This window comes from Rutidosis leptorrhynchoides, chromosome 3, assembly GCF_046630445.1.
Source record: "Rutidosis leptorrhynchoides isolate AG116_Rl617_1_P2 chromosome 3, CSIRO_AGI_Rlap_v1, whole genome shotgun sequence".
NCBI classification, from domain to species: Eukaryota; Viridiplantae; Streptophyta; class Magnoliopsida; order Asterales; family Asteraceae; genus Rutidosis; species Rutidosis leptorrhynchoides.
In genome coordinates this window covers 607918800-607941056 of record NC_092335.1, presented here as the reverse complement: position 1 = coordinate 607941056, position 22257 = coordinate 607918800, and the positions used below count along the sequence as shown (strand labels likewise).

Sequence of the window (22257 nt, the reverse complement as noted above, 5' to 3'; positions counted from 1 at the left end):
AATCTTAAATGAATCCTAGAGAAAACTCTCCTAAATGTCACAGGTGCTCCTCTATACCGCTAGGCCAAAGACCTTTGGTGATCATTGAATCATTTACAGTTCATTGCATTTGTTTATAACATCTAAATGACAAGTGGTGTTTAATGAAATTAAAATTTGCGCGAAACTATTTATAGTTTTAATTATCCTTTAACCATTAAGTATATTCATTTTATGTAATAACCACCTAAAATTGTATTATGATTCACTTATATTATTTTATTTATTTGTGTAAAAGGTTAACATGGTAATTTACATCATTTTGAGTATTCGTTCAGAATGATTATTTACAAATTAATAAACATATTATATTGAAATGAGATTTTTGAATGATTTAGATTATGAACCGAGAACAAAATATCGCGGAAGCAAACAAGAATTTAAAGAAGAACAAATCGAAAATTGTACAAATGATTAGAAACACGGGGCTAATCAGATACAATTTTATGAACTATTCAACGCCTAATCAGTTTCGAAAGAAAATCTTGAACTTGAAGAGGAGGGATCCATTTAGGACACTAGTTGCGAAAAACTTCACAATACTGTGAGGTTCGTTTGATCGATCAAATAGAAAAGAAATGTAAGATGAAGTATATCAATATTCATTTTAATAAAGGGCATCTACTTATATACTAATTCATTATTTTATAAGCAGAGTCATGGATTGAAAGCTTAACATAAAAACATATTCATGTTCTTTACTTTACTAAACAATCTAACATTTCCTTGCTAACGATTTAACATTATCGCCAGATCATAAATAAGACACAAACTCACACGTTAGTTATAAAGGCTCACATCGCACAACCTTTGAGATGGAATAGCCAAAAGTGGTTTGCTTTTCTTTAGTGTAATGCCCATCTTTTCTGAAAGGTCTTGCGCTTCGATACCTTTTGGCAAGCTCCAATCAAACGAGTGCAAGAGCGAAGCCAAGATGAGCATTGTCATTTTCTCAACTAATGGAATACCCGCACACATTCTTCTTCCCGATCCAAATGGGAAAAACTTCAAATTATTACCATTGTAGTCATATTTGTTCGTCAAGAACCTCTCGGGATTGAATTCTAATGGATTGTCCCAGTACCGAGGATCTCGATGGATTGACCAAACATTCAAAAATACGGAACAACCCTTTGGGACGGTGTACCCTCCTACTATGCAATCCTCGCTTGGCGTTCGAGGCAATAAGAAAGGGATTACGGGGTGCAACCTATATGTTTCGCTGATAGTTGCATGTAAGTATTCTAGTTTAGGGATGTGGGATTCTTCTACTATGTTGTTTGTTCCTACAACTTTTGTTAATTCCTCTTGTACTTGTTTCATCACGTTATGATTGTTTATAATTTCTGCCATTACCCATTCGATAAGTGTTGCTGTTGTTTCGGTTCCTGCAACCATAGTGTCCTGAAACCTCAAAAGTCAGTAGTATGCTCTAAAGTTCTTTCAGGGTGGTATAAATTGGTAATTTTAGTATGTTAATAAAAGCATAAATTAAGGGCTCTAAATAAGAGATTTAAAAAAATAGTTTTTTAATATTCCTCTTATTTCAAGTTGAACTCCGTCTATATAACTTAACTATGAGGTATAAACGAGCAGAAGAATCAAGTTAATTTTTTATAGTTTAGTTTACAAAAACGTAAATGTAAAAAGAGAAATCAATGCCTTTTCCATGTTTTGAAGTTTTTCCTTTTTTCATTACAATTATGTCATGACCAGGAATTGTAATTTGCTACAACAATGTTAGGTCATGACCAGGTCACAAAACATGCAAGTCAGACCAATGTTGCGTGTTGCGATTTGCGATCTTGGTCGTGTCCCGGTCATGGACCTGATTACCACAAGATTACTCGGTCCTGTACACCAATTGTTTAATATAATGCCTCAAACAATGAAAAATCAAGACTTGGGTGTCTCGTCATGAGCTTGTGAGGGCATTACCCGAGGAATAGCTGGTCGCGATTTGCATTCCTGATCATAACTGAGGTATTCTTAGTCGCGACTTGATTTCTCGGTCATGATCGGGACATGTGTTGATGCATATTTTGTATGGTCGTCGCTAGACGAATAACGTTTATTATTACATTGTACACCTAGATGTATACGCATGAAACTGGTCAGTTACAGGAGCATCTGTGACTGTTGAGTCCATTGGTACGAATGAAGCCCAAACCCGTGTATAGCCTATGTATACCAGTGCATAGGGGAGATCATGCTCGATCTCCCCTGGCCAACCATTGTTTCTTTGTTTAAATCATGTAATCTCGACGTTTATATAATAATATTGAGTTAACTTTGATTCATTATGTTTACTCTTCTGGCTTCATTACTTTTGTTCTTGAATGTAAATCGATGCTTTGTTAATGACCCAAAGATCCGTATTGGTGATTAACGGGACCAACAACACGCAAGACTTAAGCCAACCCTTGCGTGTTGCATCTTGCATGTAATAGGGGAAATTCACAACTTTTCATATAAAAGGGCGAAACATTATACGGATAAAGGGGTGTTTGGGATTAATTTTTCATACCAAAAAACGTTGTTTCGATTAATTTCCCATGACAAACCTGTCTTGGTCAAAATGATATATAAGTTGAGTTTTAATTTCAAAACCTTAAGAAAACAAATTTCCGTTTGAGATTGGGTGAATGTTAACTAATTTACTCGAAAAATTCAATCTATATATACGGATAAGGGGGTGTTTGGGATTGATTATATTAGTATATAGATTTCTAATATTGGTCCGCTTTTGGGAGCATGAAAGGGAGCTCCTTTGAATGGCACCAATACTAGCAAGCTTCACTTGAGCTCTTTTGAATGGGCATGCTAGCCCAAGTGGTTGTGAAATATAATTGAGAACGGGACATTTGGCTTTTGTTTTTGGATTATCTATTAAGAGTGTTACACTTCAGTTTCTATAGAGGAGGCTGCAAGCATTGAAGTTTCATTTGGGGAAAACGAAATTTGGGAAGCGGTTAAAGAGTGTGGAAGTTCAAAAGCCCCTGGGCCTGATGGTTTCAACATGGGGTTTTTCAAAAAAATTTGGTATATCATTAAAGGGGACATAGTGGATGCTATTAATTGGTTTTGGGAGAATAGTGAATTTTCGATGGGTTGCAATGCATCTTTTGTCTCGCTTATTCCGATGAAGTTAGACCCGTTAAGTTTTGACGACTACCGACCGATTAGTCTTATTGGAAGCTATTATAAAGTTATTTCCAAATTGCTTTCTAACCGTATACGAAACTAATTCCAAGACTTATCTCTTCGTAGCAAAGTGCTTTCCTAAGTGGTATATATATTCTTGATGGGGTTCTTGTGGCTAATGAGGTAGTGGATGATCTTAAAAGAAATAAAAAAAAATGGGTTATTTTCAAAGTTGACTTCGAAAAGGCGTTCGACTCGATTAATTGGAACTATCTTCTAGAAGTAATGAATTGCATGGGTTTGGGGGATAGATGGAGAAAATGGGTGTCTTCGTGTCTTAGTTCCGCGTCTATATCCATTCTTATTGATGTCTCTCCTACTAAGGAATTCTCCTTAGGTAGGGGAGTAAGACAAGGAGACCCTCTTTCGCCTTTTTTGTTTATCATTGCGGCGGAAGGGCTTAATATTTTAACTAAAGTTGCGGTTGAGAAAGGGATGTACAAGGGAGTCGATATTGGGAAAGATAAGATAGTGATTTCGCATCTTCAATACGCGGATGATACTATCTTCTTTGGTGAATGGAGTAGAGAAATGCTCGGAATCTTATGTACTTATTAGAGTGTTTCGAAAGAGCTTCGGGTTTAAAGGTAAATTATTTTTAAAAGCCAACTTTAGGGTGTGGATGTTGCAATATCCGAGGTAGATAATTTAGTCGGGTGGTGTTCGTGTAAACTCGTATCACTTCCTTTCATTTATTTGGGCCTTCCGGTTGGTAATAAGATGAAAAAATTAAAAGATTGGTCTCCGGTTTGTGAAAAATTCGACAATCATCTTGCGGAATGGAAAGCAAAAATGGTGTCATTTGGTGGTCGTCTAACTCTCGTGAAATCGGTCCTCTCGAGTTTACCACTCTACTACACTCGCTTTTTCGTGCCCCGCCTTGCGTAATAAAAAAAAAATAAGAGAGTGTGCGTCGTATCTTTTTTTGGGGCGGGTCGGGTTCTAATTCAAAAATGTCTTAGGTTAAGTGGGAAAAATCCTTCTTCCTCACGAAGAAGGACGTTTAAATATTAAATCCTTGAAAATTAAAAATTTATCCCTCCTTTGCAAATGGTGGTGGAGGTTTAAAACCGAAACCAACACTTTGTGGAGGAGAGTTATTCGGAGTATATACGGTTCTAATGGTGGGCTAGAAATGGGTGAGGGGCTTGTTCGAAACACATTTCCTAGTCTTTGGGCTAACATTTGTGATGCAGACAAGTGCGTGGATCAAGTTGGGTTACCCTTCACTAGCACATTTTCACGTACTATCGGTGACGGTTCTTTTATTTATTTCTGGGACGACATTTGGATTGGTTCTACAAGGCTTTGGGATTGTTTTCAGAGGCTGTACAGGCTCGATTCCAACAAAAATGTGTTGTTCAGATAGCGTATTTCACATGGTGGTGACGGTCCTGTTTTTAATTGGCAATAGGTGCGAGTTCCGACCGGTAGGACGGGTTCTGAATTGGATGATTTGGTTGAACTCATCATATCAGTGAGCTTCGAGATCAATTCGCCGGGCGGATGGAGATGGAATCTTGATTTGAGAGGTATTTTCACGGTTAAAATCTCAAGGATTTAATTGATAAACGTGCTTTAAGTGTTGATAACACGCCTTTGAAGTCTCTAAAAAATAGCTTAATGCTAAGAAGGTGGAGTTGTTCATTTGGCGGGCAAGAAAAGGTCGAACACCGGTAAGTGTTGAACTAGATAAACGGGGCATCGATTTACATAGTACGAGGTGTCCGGTTTGTGATGATAATCTTGAATCGGTGGATCATATTTTATTTTAGTGTAAATTTGCAAAAGACATTTGGTTAAAGGTTTTTAATTAGCGGGGCATTAATCTCAACATCACAAGGTTAGAAGACATTTTCGAGGGTTCGTTTGCTCACTTTACATCCGATAACAAAAAAATGGTTTGGCAAGGTCTTTGTTGGTGTGTTTGCTATTTAATTTGGAAGAATAGAAATGAATTGGTTTTTAACAACAAAAGGGGTACTAAACTGTCTATGTTTGCGAATTACAAGCTCTTTCTTTTGACTGGATATCACGAAGAAGTAAATGTTTTAATCTCAATTGGCAAAATTGGATCACTTCTCCGGGAGCGGCTTGATGTTGCGATCTCCACAACCTTATTTTCAGGTTCATACTTTGTAATGTAATTGTTTTGTTTTCGTGTTGTATGTTGTTTCCTTTTGGTAACTCTTGTAGAACTTTATATTTCGTTTAATATAATTACCTTGCCTTAAAAAAAAACAAAAAACAAAAAAACAAAAAAAACTTAGTTGGGTTCATTTGATGGATGGTAAAGGAGTATGTTATTGATGCTAGTGTTATGTAATGGATTGCAAGGACATGCTTATTAGAATATGTTAGTAGTGTATAGTTATGGTTCAACTCAATTGTATAGATAGACTCGTTCCATTAGATTTGTGTTAGGGTTTCTAGAATTTTCATATAATCATTATATAGTTGATCAATAATACTCAAAAACCTACGGGGTTTCCACTATCTTTTATGGTATCAGAGCTCAGGTTAGCGGTTTTACAAAGCGAGTCCTAGTCAGGCCCATGTGTGTGCCGCCGTCGCTACAATGAGATCGAGTCAGGCCGCTATCGTGTCGTCATCTCTACAACCGTTCCACGCCTCGATGTGAGGGGCGTGTTGGGAAGTCATCACACATTGGCCATAGGACAAAAAAAATGTATGCATATAAGTCTAAGAGAATTCCTCTATCACCAATTGGTTTTTGAAAAGGATGGACTCTTGGACTTATATGTTGAACATGTTGTTGGGCTATACGATTTATTAATTCTCTCATGGTATCAGAGCCTAAGGTTTTCAACTGCTCTATTTTTTCTTTGTCGCCACCGCCACCGAGTACCGATTAGCCGCCGCCACCGAGTACCGATTAGCCGCCGCTTTTCTTACATGTTTTCTCTTCGCGTTCCCCGTCCGCAAACTACAATTTTCTTTAAATCTTCTTCAGTATTCATAATATCTTCTTCTACTATACTTTTCATACTAAATATATATGTTATTCGAACTTTTGGTCTATCGGTGATCGCAATCTATTCTCATCTGCTGCAACTTCTCTTCAATTTTCTTCATGTGTATTACTTTTATAAATCTTCCTTATTTATATTAATATATATTTCTTTTAGTAAAAAAAAAAAAAAAAAAGACACCAACTCTGTTATTTCTCCTTCTCTTTTTCATGATTCTTCACGGCACCGACTCACTGTATCTCTCTTTATCTCGCTATATCTTCATCATATTAATTCTTAATCCAATCTATTATCTTATTTTCTTATTTACTTCTGAATTAAAAAAAAAAACCGTCGTTTATTGGTCAAGTTTGACCTTCTCAAATTCTCAAACTTTCTTTAATTTGCTACGTAGAGCTATATTTATTTCACACCTCTTAATTTACTTACAATTTTTCTTGAATATCTCCAATTCTTGTTCGTTGTTTTCGTTAGAAAATATATTTCTTTCTTAATCCTTAAATTCTTTCCATATCTCATATTCTTCTCTTATTCTCAAATTCTTTTCGTAATTCTAGTTCTTTTCTAAAGTAATTATAAAAAAATTCCTATGAATCTTCTCAAATCTTCTACTTCTTTTATTGTATTTCCTTTCAAAAAAAAAAAAAAAAAAAAAACAAAAACAAAAAACAACGTATCTTCAATGATTTTTCTTTTAAATCCGTCCCATCTTCCTTTTTTATTCTTTTTATTAATTCAATAAAACGAGCCTCCAAAACTTGTCAAGCTACAAATGAAATCAAGCCAAGAAGTAAAGTCGACAAGCTCCAACATGAAGACTCTAGCTATATTTATAGTTCTACTATGTTCATAGTGTTTATATCTTTATAGTATGTATTTATGTATTTACGTTTCAGTTTGAGCGTCTGTAATTACTCCCGTTCAAACTGCGGGGAGTATCAGAATATATTAGTAGTGTATAGTTATGGTCCAACTTAATTGTATAGTTAGATTTGTCATAGGGTTTCTAGAATGTTCATGTAATCATTATGTATAGTTGATCAATAATACTCAATAATCTACGGGATTTCCACTATCTTAAAGTGCTGAGGTAGCGCTATAGGTTAATCTATTGACAAACGTTATGGATAATGTTAATTTATAAAATTTAGTAGGTGGTAGGTTATTTTTTTTTTTTTTTTTTTTTTTTTTTTTTTTTTTTTTTTTTTTTGAAAGGCAATGTTAGTGGTTAGAGTTAATTCACGAAAATCCCCCCCCCCCCCCCCCCCCCGAGACTCGAACCCTTGGTCTCCTCGAACACCATGTTAACATGGTGACCAATGAGGCAAAGCCCCATTGGCAGGTGGTAGGTTATTTATTTCTAAATGGTGTTTTTTTTCTAAATTGGCAGCCTGTATGTTGTCAAAATAAATACATAAACACTTAACTCAACAATCTTAAAGACCCCAGCTAATTGGATGGATAATGGATCTGTTCTACTTCTAGTCCACAAGTTGGACCATTTCTCAAATATAGATCCATTTTAGTTGATGCAAAATGATCGGATCAAGATCCATTTATATTACTCTTTCCGTTCCTATTGTTCACTATTTAATTTTAAAATGTATTAAATTAATTGCCCACTTTCATAAATAGAAAAGAATAAAAACATTATGTTCTATTATGCCTTTATGTATTTGGATACGATTAAAGGAGAAAGAAAAAAATAAATGTAAAACTGGAAAATATATAGAAAGTACATGCAATTTTTCTTTGACAGATGAAGGTAGTAGTATGTATAATCTTACCAAAAGAAGTGCCTTTAACTTAGTGATGCTAAGTGATGCTGAATTTTTTTGGTCCTTGAGATCTAATAATATTTGTAAGAAATCTTTCTTCCCTTCATGCCCATCTCCATCTTGTGACTTTTTTGAATTATATTTGACCCGATCTTCAATAATGTTTGTTAAAATCCGGTCCATTTTATTGAGTGTCTTCTTCATGTTTCGCTCGATACCTTGTAAATCGAACCACGCAAGCCTTGCAAAGAAATCAGACAAATTTGGTTGTCCCATTATCTCAACAATGTTTGAAGCCACCATCTGTAAGTCTTGTACTAGATGAACACCTTTTGCACCTTCTAGTGATGTATTTTCCCAAACCATGCTCGTTAAAACGTTCATTTCAGTCAAGAAAGTAATCTCACTAATGTTTACTTCTTTACCAATATTGCCAAAAACATTTTTGATAGTTTTTCGAACTTCGTCTGATCTAAAAGAACCAGACGCTTCAAGATTTTTGTTGCTTAAAAGCTCATGAACAAATATCTTACGAAGGTTACGCCAATTAGAGTTGTTGCTAGACAATACTAAATCTTGACCTCCATAAGATATTACCGATCCAGCTATTGTAACATCACGGTTAGAGAACACCTCATCTTGATCACGAACCACAACCTTTGCTAATTCCGGGGTGTTTATCACCACGAAAAGTTTGGATCCCAAATGGAATTTGAAGATGGGACCATAAGTGTACGCCATGTCAGTAATCTGTTTGTGAAAGTCCCGCCTTAGAAATGGGAGGTAACCGACAATTGGCAACGAACGTGGACCGGGTAGCAATGACGATTTGGGGCTCGAAAGTGTCACCTTGTACAACCATAAAATAGTTAATATGGCTAGTGTAATGGTGGCAAGTACCATAGTAATAAGCTCATTGTTGTTTAGTTGTACCATATTGTAAACAGTAAATGATAGGATTTGAATGCAAAACAATGGTTCATTTAACATATATATTGGTCTAGGCACGTTTTCCAATACGTCACAATTAAGAAATATTATAAGTTTATTTAATTTTTTTATTTTTTTTGAAAAGCAAACGAATACTATATATTAATATTAATAGGTATAATAATTGCAAGGATGAGAATGATAGGTAATGCCATAAGTTGCAGACCACCCATACATTCTGGCAATTCAAACTAAATACAATGATGGCTTTTATGAAAAGGGGTTGATCCGTACACCACCTCAAATTTGCCATACACTATCAAATAAATTATTTAGACATTTTTACCCTTTCTTTTACAATATCAAATTTGTCATACACCACCAAATGAAGGGTATAAATGTCCAAATAATTTATTTAGTGGTGTATGGCAAATTTGAGGTGGTGTACGAATCAATTCCCTTTATGAAAGTCTCCATTCCAAATGAGGCCAGCTCTGTTTCTCCATGTTAGGGATTGAACCTGCGAGCAACGGACGCGAATCTTATATACTCGCGACTCATTAGTCAAATTTTTTCTTCTTGGGACCCATTACCTGCCTCCCGGTTAGAAATTTTCAAACATGCCGTAACCCGTAAATACGCGTAACTCGCGGGTAATAAAAATATACAACTTATCAAACAAACATTTTAAAAAACCAAATAATTTTATTAATTATAAATCATATGGCATATAAAATGACGTAAAAATTACATTTTTTTAGTTATATATAATATTATATATTTAATCATTACTCCATTACAATTAAAATCACTTTCAAATTTAAAAATGTATGACTCACGGGTAAAAAAAAAATCTCATAGATTAGTGGATCGGGTTTTACACGTGACGGCTAATATATACCCGCGACCCGTCGACCGGTATAATTTTTTTACCCGAACCTATGCCCGCGAGTAAGATTTAATGATTTTACCCACCCATCGTGGATCAGATACCCACAGTTCGCGGGTTTTTTCGCCCCCATTGACATCCCTACTCAACGCCAGTACACAACTTATATTTATCTGTACACAACCAAACGTGTTTTGAAGTGTTTTACTGTACAACACTTCAAATCATGTTTAGTTCTGTACAGATAAAAACATGTTGTGTACGGATCACTGCCCATAGCAAAAAGGCACAATTGCTTAAATAGTCCGTGTGTCTGGTTCATAAATGTTATGCCGAAGTAGAGCTAATATCGATCAACTGTAACATTAATACAATTGCATAATGTGATTGGTCACTTTAGTTATATTTCAAGTTGTTACACGAGCAGACATAGTATATGTTAAGTAGTGGCACGGGACACCAGTGGAATGCGCGATGTAGTGGAAAATTTTTGAGTTTTTTTTTTTAACAGCAGTACACGATCACCCAGGTGGAACTTAACCACCCACGCGTTCGTCTCCTGCAGTTGCATAACCCGCCCCAACTGTTTCCCGGGAAAAACCCGGCCCAATCCGAAGGAAATGGGTGGTAAAACCTCCCATCCCTTACTGCCCCCACAATGCAATGTGTGGAAGACACCTTTGTGGAATTCAAGGGTATAGGGGAAACCTTGTGTGCAATGTTGTATCACATGGGAGTCGAACTCCCGACTTTTCGCTAAGAGAGGTAGACCATTACCACATGAGCTAAAACACAAGGTTTCATTTTTTAACTAGCGATACCACTTGATAGTGTAAATTTTTTTTAGTGACACCATTAAAATAACTCATGTAGTATATATTTTTTTAAAGTTTTAATTAGTGACGTCAGTAGACTTCCATTCTTAAATCTGTCACCATAATTATATACTTTTTAAAAGACAATGTCTCAAAATGTAACTAGTGAGGATTAAACGTACGTCTTCTGTCACGCATCTAACCATTATATTACCCCTTGAGTTGGTGCATAATTATATTACTCGTACCCCAGGATAAATAAAAATATAAGTGGGATAACAAGCAATTGCTACACAAGCAATATAATTACTAATTACTAATAAAGAATATATCATGTGCACGATAATAAGCAAGGGATATAGTTATAGTCGAGGTTAAAAAAGATGTGAGACGGAGTCGAAATTTTTGAAACTTTTTTTTTCTTTTTTTAGAACGGCAACTTTTTTTAAAACTGCTAGCAAGAAACTAGAAGGAAAAAAGGAAACAATACAAATATCTAAATATATACATGCATGTTTTAAAGCCAAAATATTTTCGTTGACTATTTTTTAACTATAATCGCTATTACCGCTAATGTAATAAAAAAAGTTACACTAAACAGTATCAATTTTGATCAATTTGACTGATTTTAACCGAATTTTTGACTTTTAACCGGCGTTGACCCAGACTTTCCAGCATTTGGCTCAACTTTTGACCGTTGACCCTCTTATTAGACGCCAAGACGGGGTCGAGACAAGGTACTCACCAAAATGCCGCAACGGACGCCGTCTGCAACCATGGTCAGAGCTATTAACGCTAACTAAACTAATTATTTTAATCTTTATTACTAATTCTAAAAAGCGTTACATAGTATTGATGATTAGCTGATGACTTTCTCTTTCTTTTAAAAAAATATAATTCAAATATAAATGGATGTATTGATCTAGTTATAAGATACATATTAAGTTAGGTCAATGACAGGGCTAACCCTGAAAATTTGAATGTTGAGTGCGGGATGATAAAAAATATGTCCCATATCAAAAATTTAAATAAGACGACAAAATATATTTCGAGGTTTTGAGACTTATTCAAGCGATTAGACTTATCCTTACGCCATATTAATAAATAAATACAATATGTTATAATATATAAATATATATATATAAATGGATAGTCAATTATTGATACACAAAAGTAATATTATTGTATTACCTAAACTTGTGATATTTTTGCTATAAATAGCCATGAATGCAAGCATTAAACTTGCACCATTTTCTCACACTTACAAAGTGTTTCTTTCTTTCTCTCCATTATCATCTTTATTCTTACACTTCATTATTAGTATTCTTAATCAAGAATCAAATCACTAAAGGTAGTTATAAGCCTACTGAATTATAACATCAAGAATCAAACCACTAAAGGTAGTTATAAGCCTACTGAATTATAACACGTTATCAGCACGATAATCTTAATACTAATTATGGTTGGCTCTGCCACCTAAATGATATATGGTCGGTTATACCACCTGAATAATATATGGTCGACACTGTCGTCTAATTATCATTTATGTTACTAACATTTATATTTCAATTATCTAACATTTATATGGCCGACACTGTTGCCTAATTATCATTTATGTTACTAACATTTATATTTCTATTATCTAACATTTATATGGCCGACACTGTCGCCTAATTATCATTTATGTTTACTAATATTTATATTTATGTTATATAACATTTATTAATGATTGCTTACATATGGTCGACACTGTCACCTACTTATCATTTATGTTATATTAAATTTATGTTTAATTTTTATATACTTATGAATATAAAGTGACTATAATTTATCATGTTGTTTGTTTTAATAGAAAATGTCGAATCTGGAAAAGCTTAAATTTACTCCTTTAGAATCAACTGGAAACAACTACATGCCATGGTTATAAAAGTAAAAATGCATCTTAAATCAATGGGCATTCTTGAAGCCATAAATGAAAACAACAATTGTTCTGAAAAAGAACAAGCAACGGCATGTTGCTTTATTCATCAACATATTGATGAATGCTTACAAAATAATTATGTGACTGTAGAAGATCCCCATGTTTTATGGGAAGGTCTCAAAAGCAGATTCAATAATCAAAGAGAAATTTTACTTCCAGCTGCTATGGAACAATGGAGAACATTAAGGTTCCAAGACTTTAAGAAAGTAAATGAATATAGCTCAGCTCTGTATAATACATGTTCACAACTTAAATTCTGTGGACATGAAATAAGTGATGCGGACATGATGGAGAAAACTTTCTCCACAATGAATGCTGCAAACATCACAGTGCAAAGAAATTTGAGAATGCTAAAGTTCAAAACATATCCTGAACTTAATTCATATCTCTTAGTTGCAGAGCAAAATGATGAGCTATTAATGAAAAATCAGCAATCCCGTCCTACTGGTACACTTGCAATCCCTGAAGCAAATACTGCAAATAATTATAAACAGGGACAAGGACGCGGGCAAGGTCGTGGTTATAATAACCATCACCATCATCATGCCAAAAGCCATAACTATGGTAGAAACCATCCTTATGGTAATGGTAATGGGCGAGGACGTGGTCGTGGTCGTGGTGGTCAAAGAAATAATAATCCACGAAAATATAAATATCAACCACAAAACAAGCCCACTAAACAAGATGTTGAAGAAAATTCTTCTAAAAATTCTGAAGAATCTTGCTACAGATGTGGTAGAATGGGCCACTGGGCTAATACTTGCCGAACATCTAAACATCTTGTTAAAATGTATCAGGATTCGCTGAAAGATAAAGAAAAGGAAGTAAACTTTGTGGATAACGTCGATCCAACAGTCACTGAGAAACCATCTGATTTATATGAAGATTTCTTGAATGTTTAAGTTGTGTGTCTTTCGAAAAATAAACGATTTAATATCGTCTGTCTTTGTCATTATGTTTGCTAAATGTTTCAGTACTATCTATTTGCATGTAAAATATTGTGTAATATTAATGTACTCACTATTTATTTCTTATATATGAAGTTCAATATGAATTTTGCTGGAATACAACATCAATCAAGTGGTGGAGATCTCTGTATAGCAGACAGTGGAACTACACATACTATACTTAAATCCGAGAAATATTTTATTGATCTAAAACCAACGGAAGGAACTATACATACAATATCAGGACCTGCTAACTTGATAAAAGGGATAGGAAAGGCAAATTTCATACTACCAAATGGTACAAAATTTTTAATAAATGATGCCTTATTTTCTCCCAAGTCAAGCAGAAATTTATTGAGTTTCTCCGACATATACCTTAACGGGTATGATTATCAGTCAGTGACAACAAAAAATGAGAAATATTTAAGTATCACTGACAAGAGTCATGTGGTTGAAAAACTGCCAAGACTTAGTTCTGGATTACATTATACACATATAAATGTACCAGAAATACATATGGTAGTTAACGAAAAATATATTGATCCTGGTGTATTCAGTTTATGGCATAACAGATTAGGCCATCCAGGATCAACAATGATGAAAAGGATTATTGAATGTACTCATGGACATCCACTAAAGGATAGAAAAATCCATCATGATACAATGGTTCCATGTACATCTTGCTCTCTTGGAAAATTGATAACTAGACCCTCACCACTTAAGGTTGAGAAAGAATCACCAATGTTTCTTGAAAGAATTCAAGGTGATATATGTGGACCAATTCATCCACCATGTGGACCATTTAGATATTTAATGGTTCTAATAGACGCATCTAGCAGATGGTCTCATGTTTGTCTGTTATCAAGCCGTAATGTGGCATTTGCAAAATTTCTTGCCCAAATTATTAAATTGAGAGCTCATTTTCCTGATTACACCATTAAAAGGGTGAGACTTGATAATGCTGGTGAATTTACATCTCAAGCATTTAATGACTATTGCATGTCTATAGGAATTGTTGTTGAACATTCTGTTGCTCATGTGCATACACAAAATGGTTTAGCCGAGTCATTGATTAAACGTTTACAGTTAATTGCTAGACCATTGATAATGAGAACAAAACTCCCTGTATCTATATGGGGTCATGCAATTTTACATGCTGCTGCATTGATTCGCATCAGACCAAGTGCAAGTCATAAATATTCCCCCCTACAACTTGCTTTTGGTCAAGAGCCAAATATTTCCCATCTTAGAACATTTGGTTGTGCAGTGTATGTTCCAATTGCGACACCACAACGTACAAAAATGGGTCCTCAAAGGAGGTTGGGAATATATGTTGGATATGAAACATCTTCAATATTAAGGTATATTGAACCTATGACAGGTGACGTTTTTACAGCACGTTTTGCTGATTGTTATTTTAATGAAACATTGTTCCCTAGATTAGGGGGAGAAATGAAAAATAAAGAAAATGATGTTTCATGGTGTGAACCTCAATTAAAGTATCTTGATCCTCGCACAAAAGAATGCGAGACAGAAGTTCAAAAGATAATGCATATACAAGAACTTGCAAATCAATTGCCTGATGCATTTACAGATACAAAAACGGTGACAAAATCATATATACCAGCAGTAAATACTCCAGCTCGAATTGAAATTCCAAAAGCTGGCAATAACGTCACTCATGAATCTTTGCCACGTCAGAAACGTGGAAGACCAATTGGTTCAAAGGATAAAAATCCTCGAAAAAGAAAATCAGCTGATAATGAAGTAAAAGAAAGTGTTCAAGAAGAACCACAAATCAGTACTCCTACTGCAGAGGAGATTGATGATGTCAATACAGAAATTGCAATCAATTATGCATATTCAAAAATATTATGGAACCGAAATGAAATGAAAAATCTTGATGAGAAATTTTCATTTAATGTTGCATATGACATCATGAATAATGATGATGATCCAGAACCAACATCTATGGTTGAATGTCAAAATAGACATGATTGGGCTCAATGGAAAGAAGCAATACGAGCTGAATTAGAATCACTCAATAAAAGAAAAGTTTTCGGATCCATCATTCTCACTCCTAAAGATGTGAAACCTGTAGGATACAGATGGATTTTTGTCCGAAAAAGAAATGAGAAAAATGAAGTTACAAGGTATAAAGCTAGACTTGTAGCTCAAGGTTTTTCTCAAAGACCGGGAATTGATTATGAAGAAACTTATTCCCCTGTTATGGATGCAATTACTTTTAGGTACTTAATCAGCCTGGCAGTTTCTAAAAATTTAGAAATGCATCTCATGGATGTTGTGACTGCTTACCTATATGGATCACTTGATAGTGATATATATATGAAGATACCTGAAGGATTTAAGGTACCAGAAGCATCAAATGCAAAACCCAAAGAAATGTATTCGATTAAATTACAAAGATCTTTATATGGGTTAAAACAATCGGGACGTATGTGGTATAACCGATTAAGTGATTACTTGATAAGCAAAGGGTATACAAATAACCTTACTTGCCCTTGTGTTTTCATTAAGAAAACAACATCCGGATATGTGATCATAGCTGTTTATGTTGATGATCTTAACATCATAGGTACAAATAAAGAGATCTATGAAGCCATTCAACTTCTAAAGAAAGAATTTGAAATGAAAGATCTCGGAAAAACCAAGTATTGCCTTGGTTTACAAATTGAGCATATGCCTAATGGTTTACTTGTACATCAAACAACATATACTGAAAAGATTTTGAAACGTTTCAATATGGACTAGGAAAAACCATTAAGTACTCCTATGGTTGTTAGATCACTCAATGTTGAAACTGATCCATTTCGTCCATGTGAAGATCATGAAGATATTCTTGGACCAGAAGTACCATATCTTAGTGCAATTGGAGCTCTTATGTATCTTACAAATTGTACAAGACCTGACATTTCTTTTGCAGTTAATTTGTTGGCAAGGTTCAGCTCTGCTCCTACCAAAAAGACACTGGAATGGGATCAAACACATATTTCGATACCTTCGAGGAACTACTGATTTAGGATTATTTTATTCTAACGAATCAAAACAAGATTTGGTTGGTTATGCTGATGCAGGTTATTTATCCGATCTACATAAAGCTAAATCTCAAACTGGATATGTATTCATAAATGGAGGTACTGCAATATCATGGCGTTCTCAAAAACAAACACTTGTTGCTACATCATCAAATCATGCCGAAGTGATTGCATTACATGAAGCTACTCGGGAATGTTTTTGGTTGAGATCAATGACACAAATCATTACTGATTCTTGTGGACTAGAACGCGATAAAAGTCCAACAATTATCTATGAAGATAATGCAGCTTGCATAGCACAGATGAAAGAAGGGTATATCAAAAGTGACCGAACCAAACACATACCTCCTAGATTCTTCTCATACACTCAAAATCTCATTAAGGACAACGAGATTGAAATGAGATATGTTCAATCCAGCAAAAACTCTGCTGATCTTTTCACGAAAGCACTTCCAACTGCTATTTTCAGAACACACGTTCATAACATTGGCATGAGACATGTTCAAAAGATGTAACAACCGAAGCGATGTCTACTTGAGGGGGAGTCAACTCCATGATGCACTCTTTTTCCCTTAGCTAAAGTTTTTCCCACTGGGTTTTCTTTAGCAAGGTTTTTAACGAGGCAGTAACTTACAGTTGATCTTCAACAAACAAAATTGCTATCCAAGGGGGAGTGTTATAATATATAAATATATATATATATAAATGGATAGTCAATTATTGATACACAAAAGTAATATTATTGTATTACCTAAACTTGTGATATTTTTGCTATAAATAGCCATGAATGCAAGCATTAAACTTGCACCATTTTCTCACACTTACAAAGTGTTTCTTTCTTTCTCTCCATTATCATCTTTATTCTTACACTTCATTATTAGTATTCTTAATCAAGAATCAAATCACTAAAGGTAGTTATAAGCCTACTGAATTATAACATCAAGAATCAAACCACTAAAGGTAGTTATAAGCCTACTGAATTATAACACAATACAATTTGTTAGGATCCTTGTAAAGGTTGAGTAACTTCTTGGTGTTGTCTTTTGGTTTTTCTATTTTAAGCACAAAATGATTTTATATGTAGAAGCACAGTTGTTTAAGAATTTATTTATATTTAAATATACATGTTTATTAAGTTATATTTTGAATTAGAATTCACTAGCATTTCATTTATTGTTTTTATTAAACTTAAAATACATTATTATATGCTTTTAAAAAAAAAAAAGAAAAATACATTATTATACTTATGAATTATATATGAAACTCGGAAATAGAGTTTCTGAAGTTAAAAATAACTTTTAGATGATATAACTTTTAGTTTCTACTTGGATACTTTCTCTCTAAAAAAAACCCTAAAACAAAAACTCAGCCGCCACTGCTATTCTTCTCCTCCGGCCGTCGGTTTTTCCGGCGGTCCGGAGGATCCCTCTCCTTCATCCGTTGTTTATATTTTCTGTCTCCCTTTTTGTTTTTGTTTTTGTTTTTCTTTTGTTAACTTGTTTTGGTTGGCTCGATATAAACCAGTGGTCTTAATTCGTGGTAATATTGGTTCCGACCTTCCTATCATGATTTCAGTCGGATGTTTTCTGTTTGATTTAGCCATTTAGGTAATGCTGAAATCGATCGAGAAATCCCATCAAGTATGTAAGCAGCAAAATAAATATCAAAATTACTTATTTGGTAACCGTCCTCTCAGGTACGTATGTTTATCTGGTACCATCCTCCCAAGTACGTAAGCTACAAAAATTCGTTCGAGCAGTCCCATCAGATTTCGTAGGTGATTTTGTGTGATGTTCTTTTTGGTTTCGAGCAGAGTATTTGGATGTTTTCGGGTTGGTTCGAGTATTTTCGGGTATTTTCGAGTTGGTTCGGGTTGTTTCGTCGAGTTTTTGGGTTGCTTCGGGCGTTTTCGGGTCGTCTTTGGGGGTTTTGGGTTCAGTATAACATCTGATTTTGTGTGGTGTTCCTTTTGGTTTCGACTAAAGTATTTAGATGTTTTCGGGTTGGTTCGAGTGTTTTCGGGTATTTTCGAGTTGGTTCGTATAACAACCCGGAAAATTTCCGAATTAAATTTAAACTAAACTTCGACTGTTTTTGACGATTCACGAATAACCGGTTATAAAAAGATATGTAAATATATATGTGTATGTATATATATCATTTACAATCATTATTATTATCAGTATTATAATTATTATTATGAATAATTATCATTATTATTATTAATATAATTACTAATATAATAGTAATATTATTAGTATTAGTATTAATACTTAACATTAATATTAAAATAATAAAATATCATTATTGTTGATATTAATATTATTATTATCAAAATTATTATTATTATCATTTATTATTATTATGATTTAATATGATTATTAGTATCATTAACATAATCTATTATTATTATTATTAGTATTATGATTATTAGTATTATTATTATTGTTACTAATATTATTATAAATATTTTTTATCATTATTAATATGTTATTAAAAGTATTATTATTATTAATATTAATTATTTATATAAATTAGGTTTATAACTTTATCTGCTTTTTCATTTTTAATTCTTCTTCTTTACACTATGATTGACCCAATAATCAGTAGAAAACAGATCGACCTAATTCTGGTTCCTGTCTTTGCAATTTTTTTTTATTTCTATCAGCTTTTATTTTTTTTTTATAATTTTCTGTTGATCGTGATCTTCCTGTCGATTCCCATATTCATTACAAAACAATTAGGGTCAATTATAGCCACTACAACATGTGTTAATCACTCTATAAAATTCGTCTTCTGCAACCACAAATGAATAACAGATGTATATATATATATATATATATATATATATATATATATATATATATATATATATATATATATATATATATATATATATTTTTTTTTTTTTACAACGGTTCCTCTGTATTTCAACTTCTTGGCCAAAATTAAAATTCGAACCAAATTTCAAAATCTAAAAACGCAATTGTGTTAGGAATCCTTCATTCAAACTATCTGTAAGTTTTCAGTTTCTAATTCCTTCTATTGATTACGAATTTCTAAGTCAAAGTTTAAAATTTAAAAGTCAACTCTTTTGTTCATGAAGAAATTATAGTTTGTTTTAATGTTTCTGTTTTAATTAACGATTCAGGAAGTTTATAATGAAGTTTTAGAATATAATTCATGTTATATTCATGAGCTAAAAACACTTGGAAACCGAAAATCAAACTATTTTTTTTTAAAAAAACATAACGACAGCAGCAACAAGTTTTTTTTTTTCGTTTTCTATTAATACAAACCAATATAAATGATTAACTATATTCCTAATAATCAAAAATAATTTTAGATATCTGTTGGAATTGATCTGATTGATTATCTTTTTTTTAAAAGAAGAAGAAGAAGATGATTAAAAAAATTACGGGTTATATATTTCTGTTCTTGATATTAAATTAGAAAATGAGAAATGGAGCATTGGTTGAGAGTGTTAGCGGGGTAGCGTGAAGTCTCGTGTTCGAGCCTCATCTGAGGCATTTCTTTTTAAAGGGCTTATTTAAGGTAGTTTTCTTTTTCAACATTATTATTATTATTATTATTATTATTATTATTATTATTATTATTTTTATTATTATTATTATTATTATTATTATTATTATTATTATTATTATTATTATTATTTACTAGTACTAGTACTATTGTATTACTAAATATTATCATTATTGTTAATTATTAATAACATGGACATTAAAATTTGTATCACTAGTATAGTTTATATTATCATTATTATTAATATTATTAGTATTAACATTATTATCTTTAATGATAAAGAAGTATTATTATCATTTAAAAACTTATTAGTATTACCATTGCTAATATTATTATTATTAGTATTATTAATTATCAATATTATTATTATTACTAATATTAAAGTCATTATTAACATGTATATTAAAAACATGGTTATAATTAAAAGTATTATTTTAACTTGTCATTTTATCAAAATTTCCATCTTTATTGAAATTATTATTATTACTATCATTATTATCGTTCATATTATTAAAGGTATTAAAAGTATCACTATATTAAATCATCACTTTTAATAAAGATTGCCATTACCATTAAAACTATCAATTTAATTATCATCAATATAACCATTAATATTATTATCATTATTATTGATATTTATATTATCATTATTATTATTATTACTAATATTATTTTAGTATTTTTATAATTACTATTTTAACAAACAAATGATATATGCATATATAAATATATTTACACATAACATAATAAAATTTATATTTTCATCTATTTAGAATATATAAAATAAATATAAGAAACTTACAAGTTATTAATATAAAAATAACATAACTAATAACTTTATATAAATAAACTTATTCGATTATGAGTATATGTGTTAATATATATACAAATGATATAGGTCCGTGAATCCGAGGACATCTCTGTACTTGTTCAAGTGTTATCATACGCATATCATACAAACTGTCGTATCGTGAGTTTCATCTGCTCCCTTTTTATATATTTTTGGGCTGAGAATACATGCGCAACTTTTATAACTGTTTTACACGTATCAAATATTAATCTATGATATGTTGGGCTATGAACAGCAAGTCCCCAACCGACAAGTATAAACGATAACTTGTACGGGACAAACTTGAAAGTCTAGTCTAAATATCAGTACCAACTATTAAACTGTGATATGTTGGGCTATGACCAGCAAGTCCCCAACCGACAAGTATAAACGATAACTTGTACGGGGTAAACTTGAAAGTCTAATCTAAATATCAGTACCAACTATTAAACTGTGATATGTTGGGCTATGACCAGCAAGTCCCCAACTGACAAGTATAAACGATAACTTGTACAGGGTAAACTTGAAAGTCTAGTCTAAATATCAGTACCAACTATTAAACTATGCTATACTCGGCTATGTCCGACTAAGTCCCTACAGTGATATTTTTAATTGCTGCGGCATTCTTAATTATTGGGGATAGGCCTATCGGGAGTAACGTCCCCGATACATTTGACGAAGTCTTTGTATTACTTAATAATGAAATTAAAACGACAAGGACAGAACAACTTGTCACGGGGCAAACAACGTTCAGTCTAAATATCACGCACTGGCATAACTTTTTGATCCTGCGGGAGATCAACTTTACAAACTAAATCTTGTGGTCTATATCTATTACTGAAATCATTATTTATGACAAACCTATGAACTCACTCAACCTAGTGTTGACTTTTTAAGCATGTTTATTCTCAGGTACTTAAATATTGCTTCCGCTGTATATCTACTGCTTTGATGATGATTGCTTGCTATGCTTGGAGTCTTCATCACATATCATATCAATTAAAGACATATTTATCTTCCGCTGTAAAACTCAACAAAACGTCTCATGTAGAGTCGTTCTCGTTTATACAATTGTGATTTGATATAATTAGACACAAATACCCCAGGCCCTATTTGGGGGTGTCACAGATTGGTATCAGAGCAGGTTGTTGTAGGGAACCAGGATTGCATTTTATGTGTGCCTTATACAATTAGGTACCTTAGCAATGTAGGACTACAACTTTCCTTGACCATAGTGCCTTTAATTGTTGCCT

The 22257-nt window shown here is 33.0% G+C and overlaps 1 protein-coding gene across 1 annotated transcript; it reads right to left on the bottom strand.

The window, feature by feature from the left end:
* Nucleotides 1–764: 764 nt before the first annotated feature.
* On the bottom strand, nt 765–8950 carry LOC139902229 (cytochrome P450 76C1-like). The gene is made up of 2 exons (XM_071884874.1): nt 8024–8950; nt 765–1443 (listed from the first exon to the last, which is right to left on the bottom strand). Exons 1-2 carry the CDS (start codon nt 8948–8950, stop codon nt 820–822), a joined length of 1551 nt encoding a protein of 516 aa, XP_071740975.1. The 3' UTR covers nt 765–819.
* Nucleotides 8951–22257: the final 13307 nt, after the last annotated feature.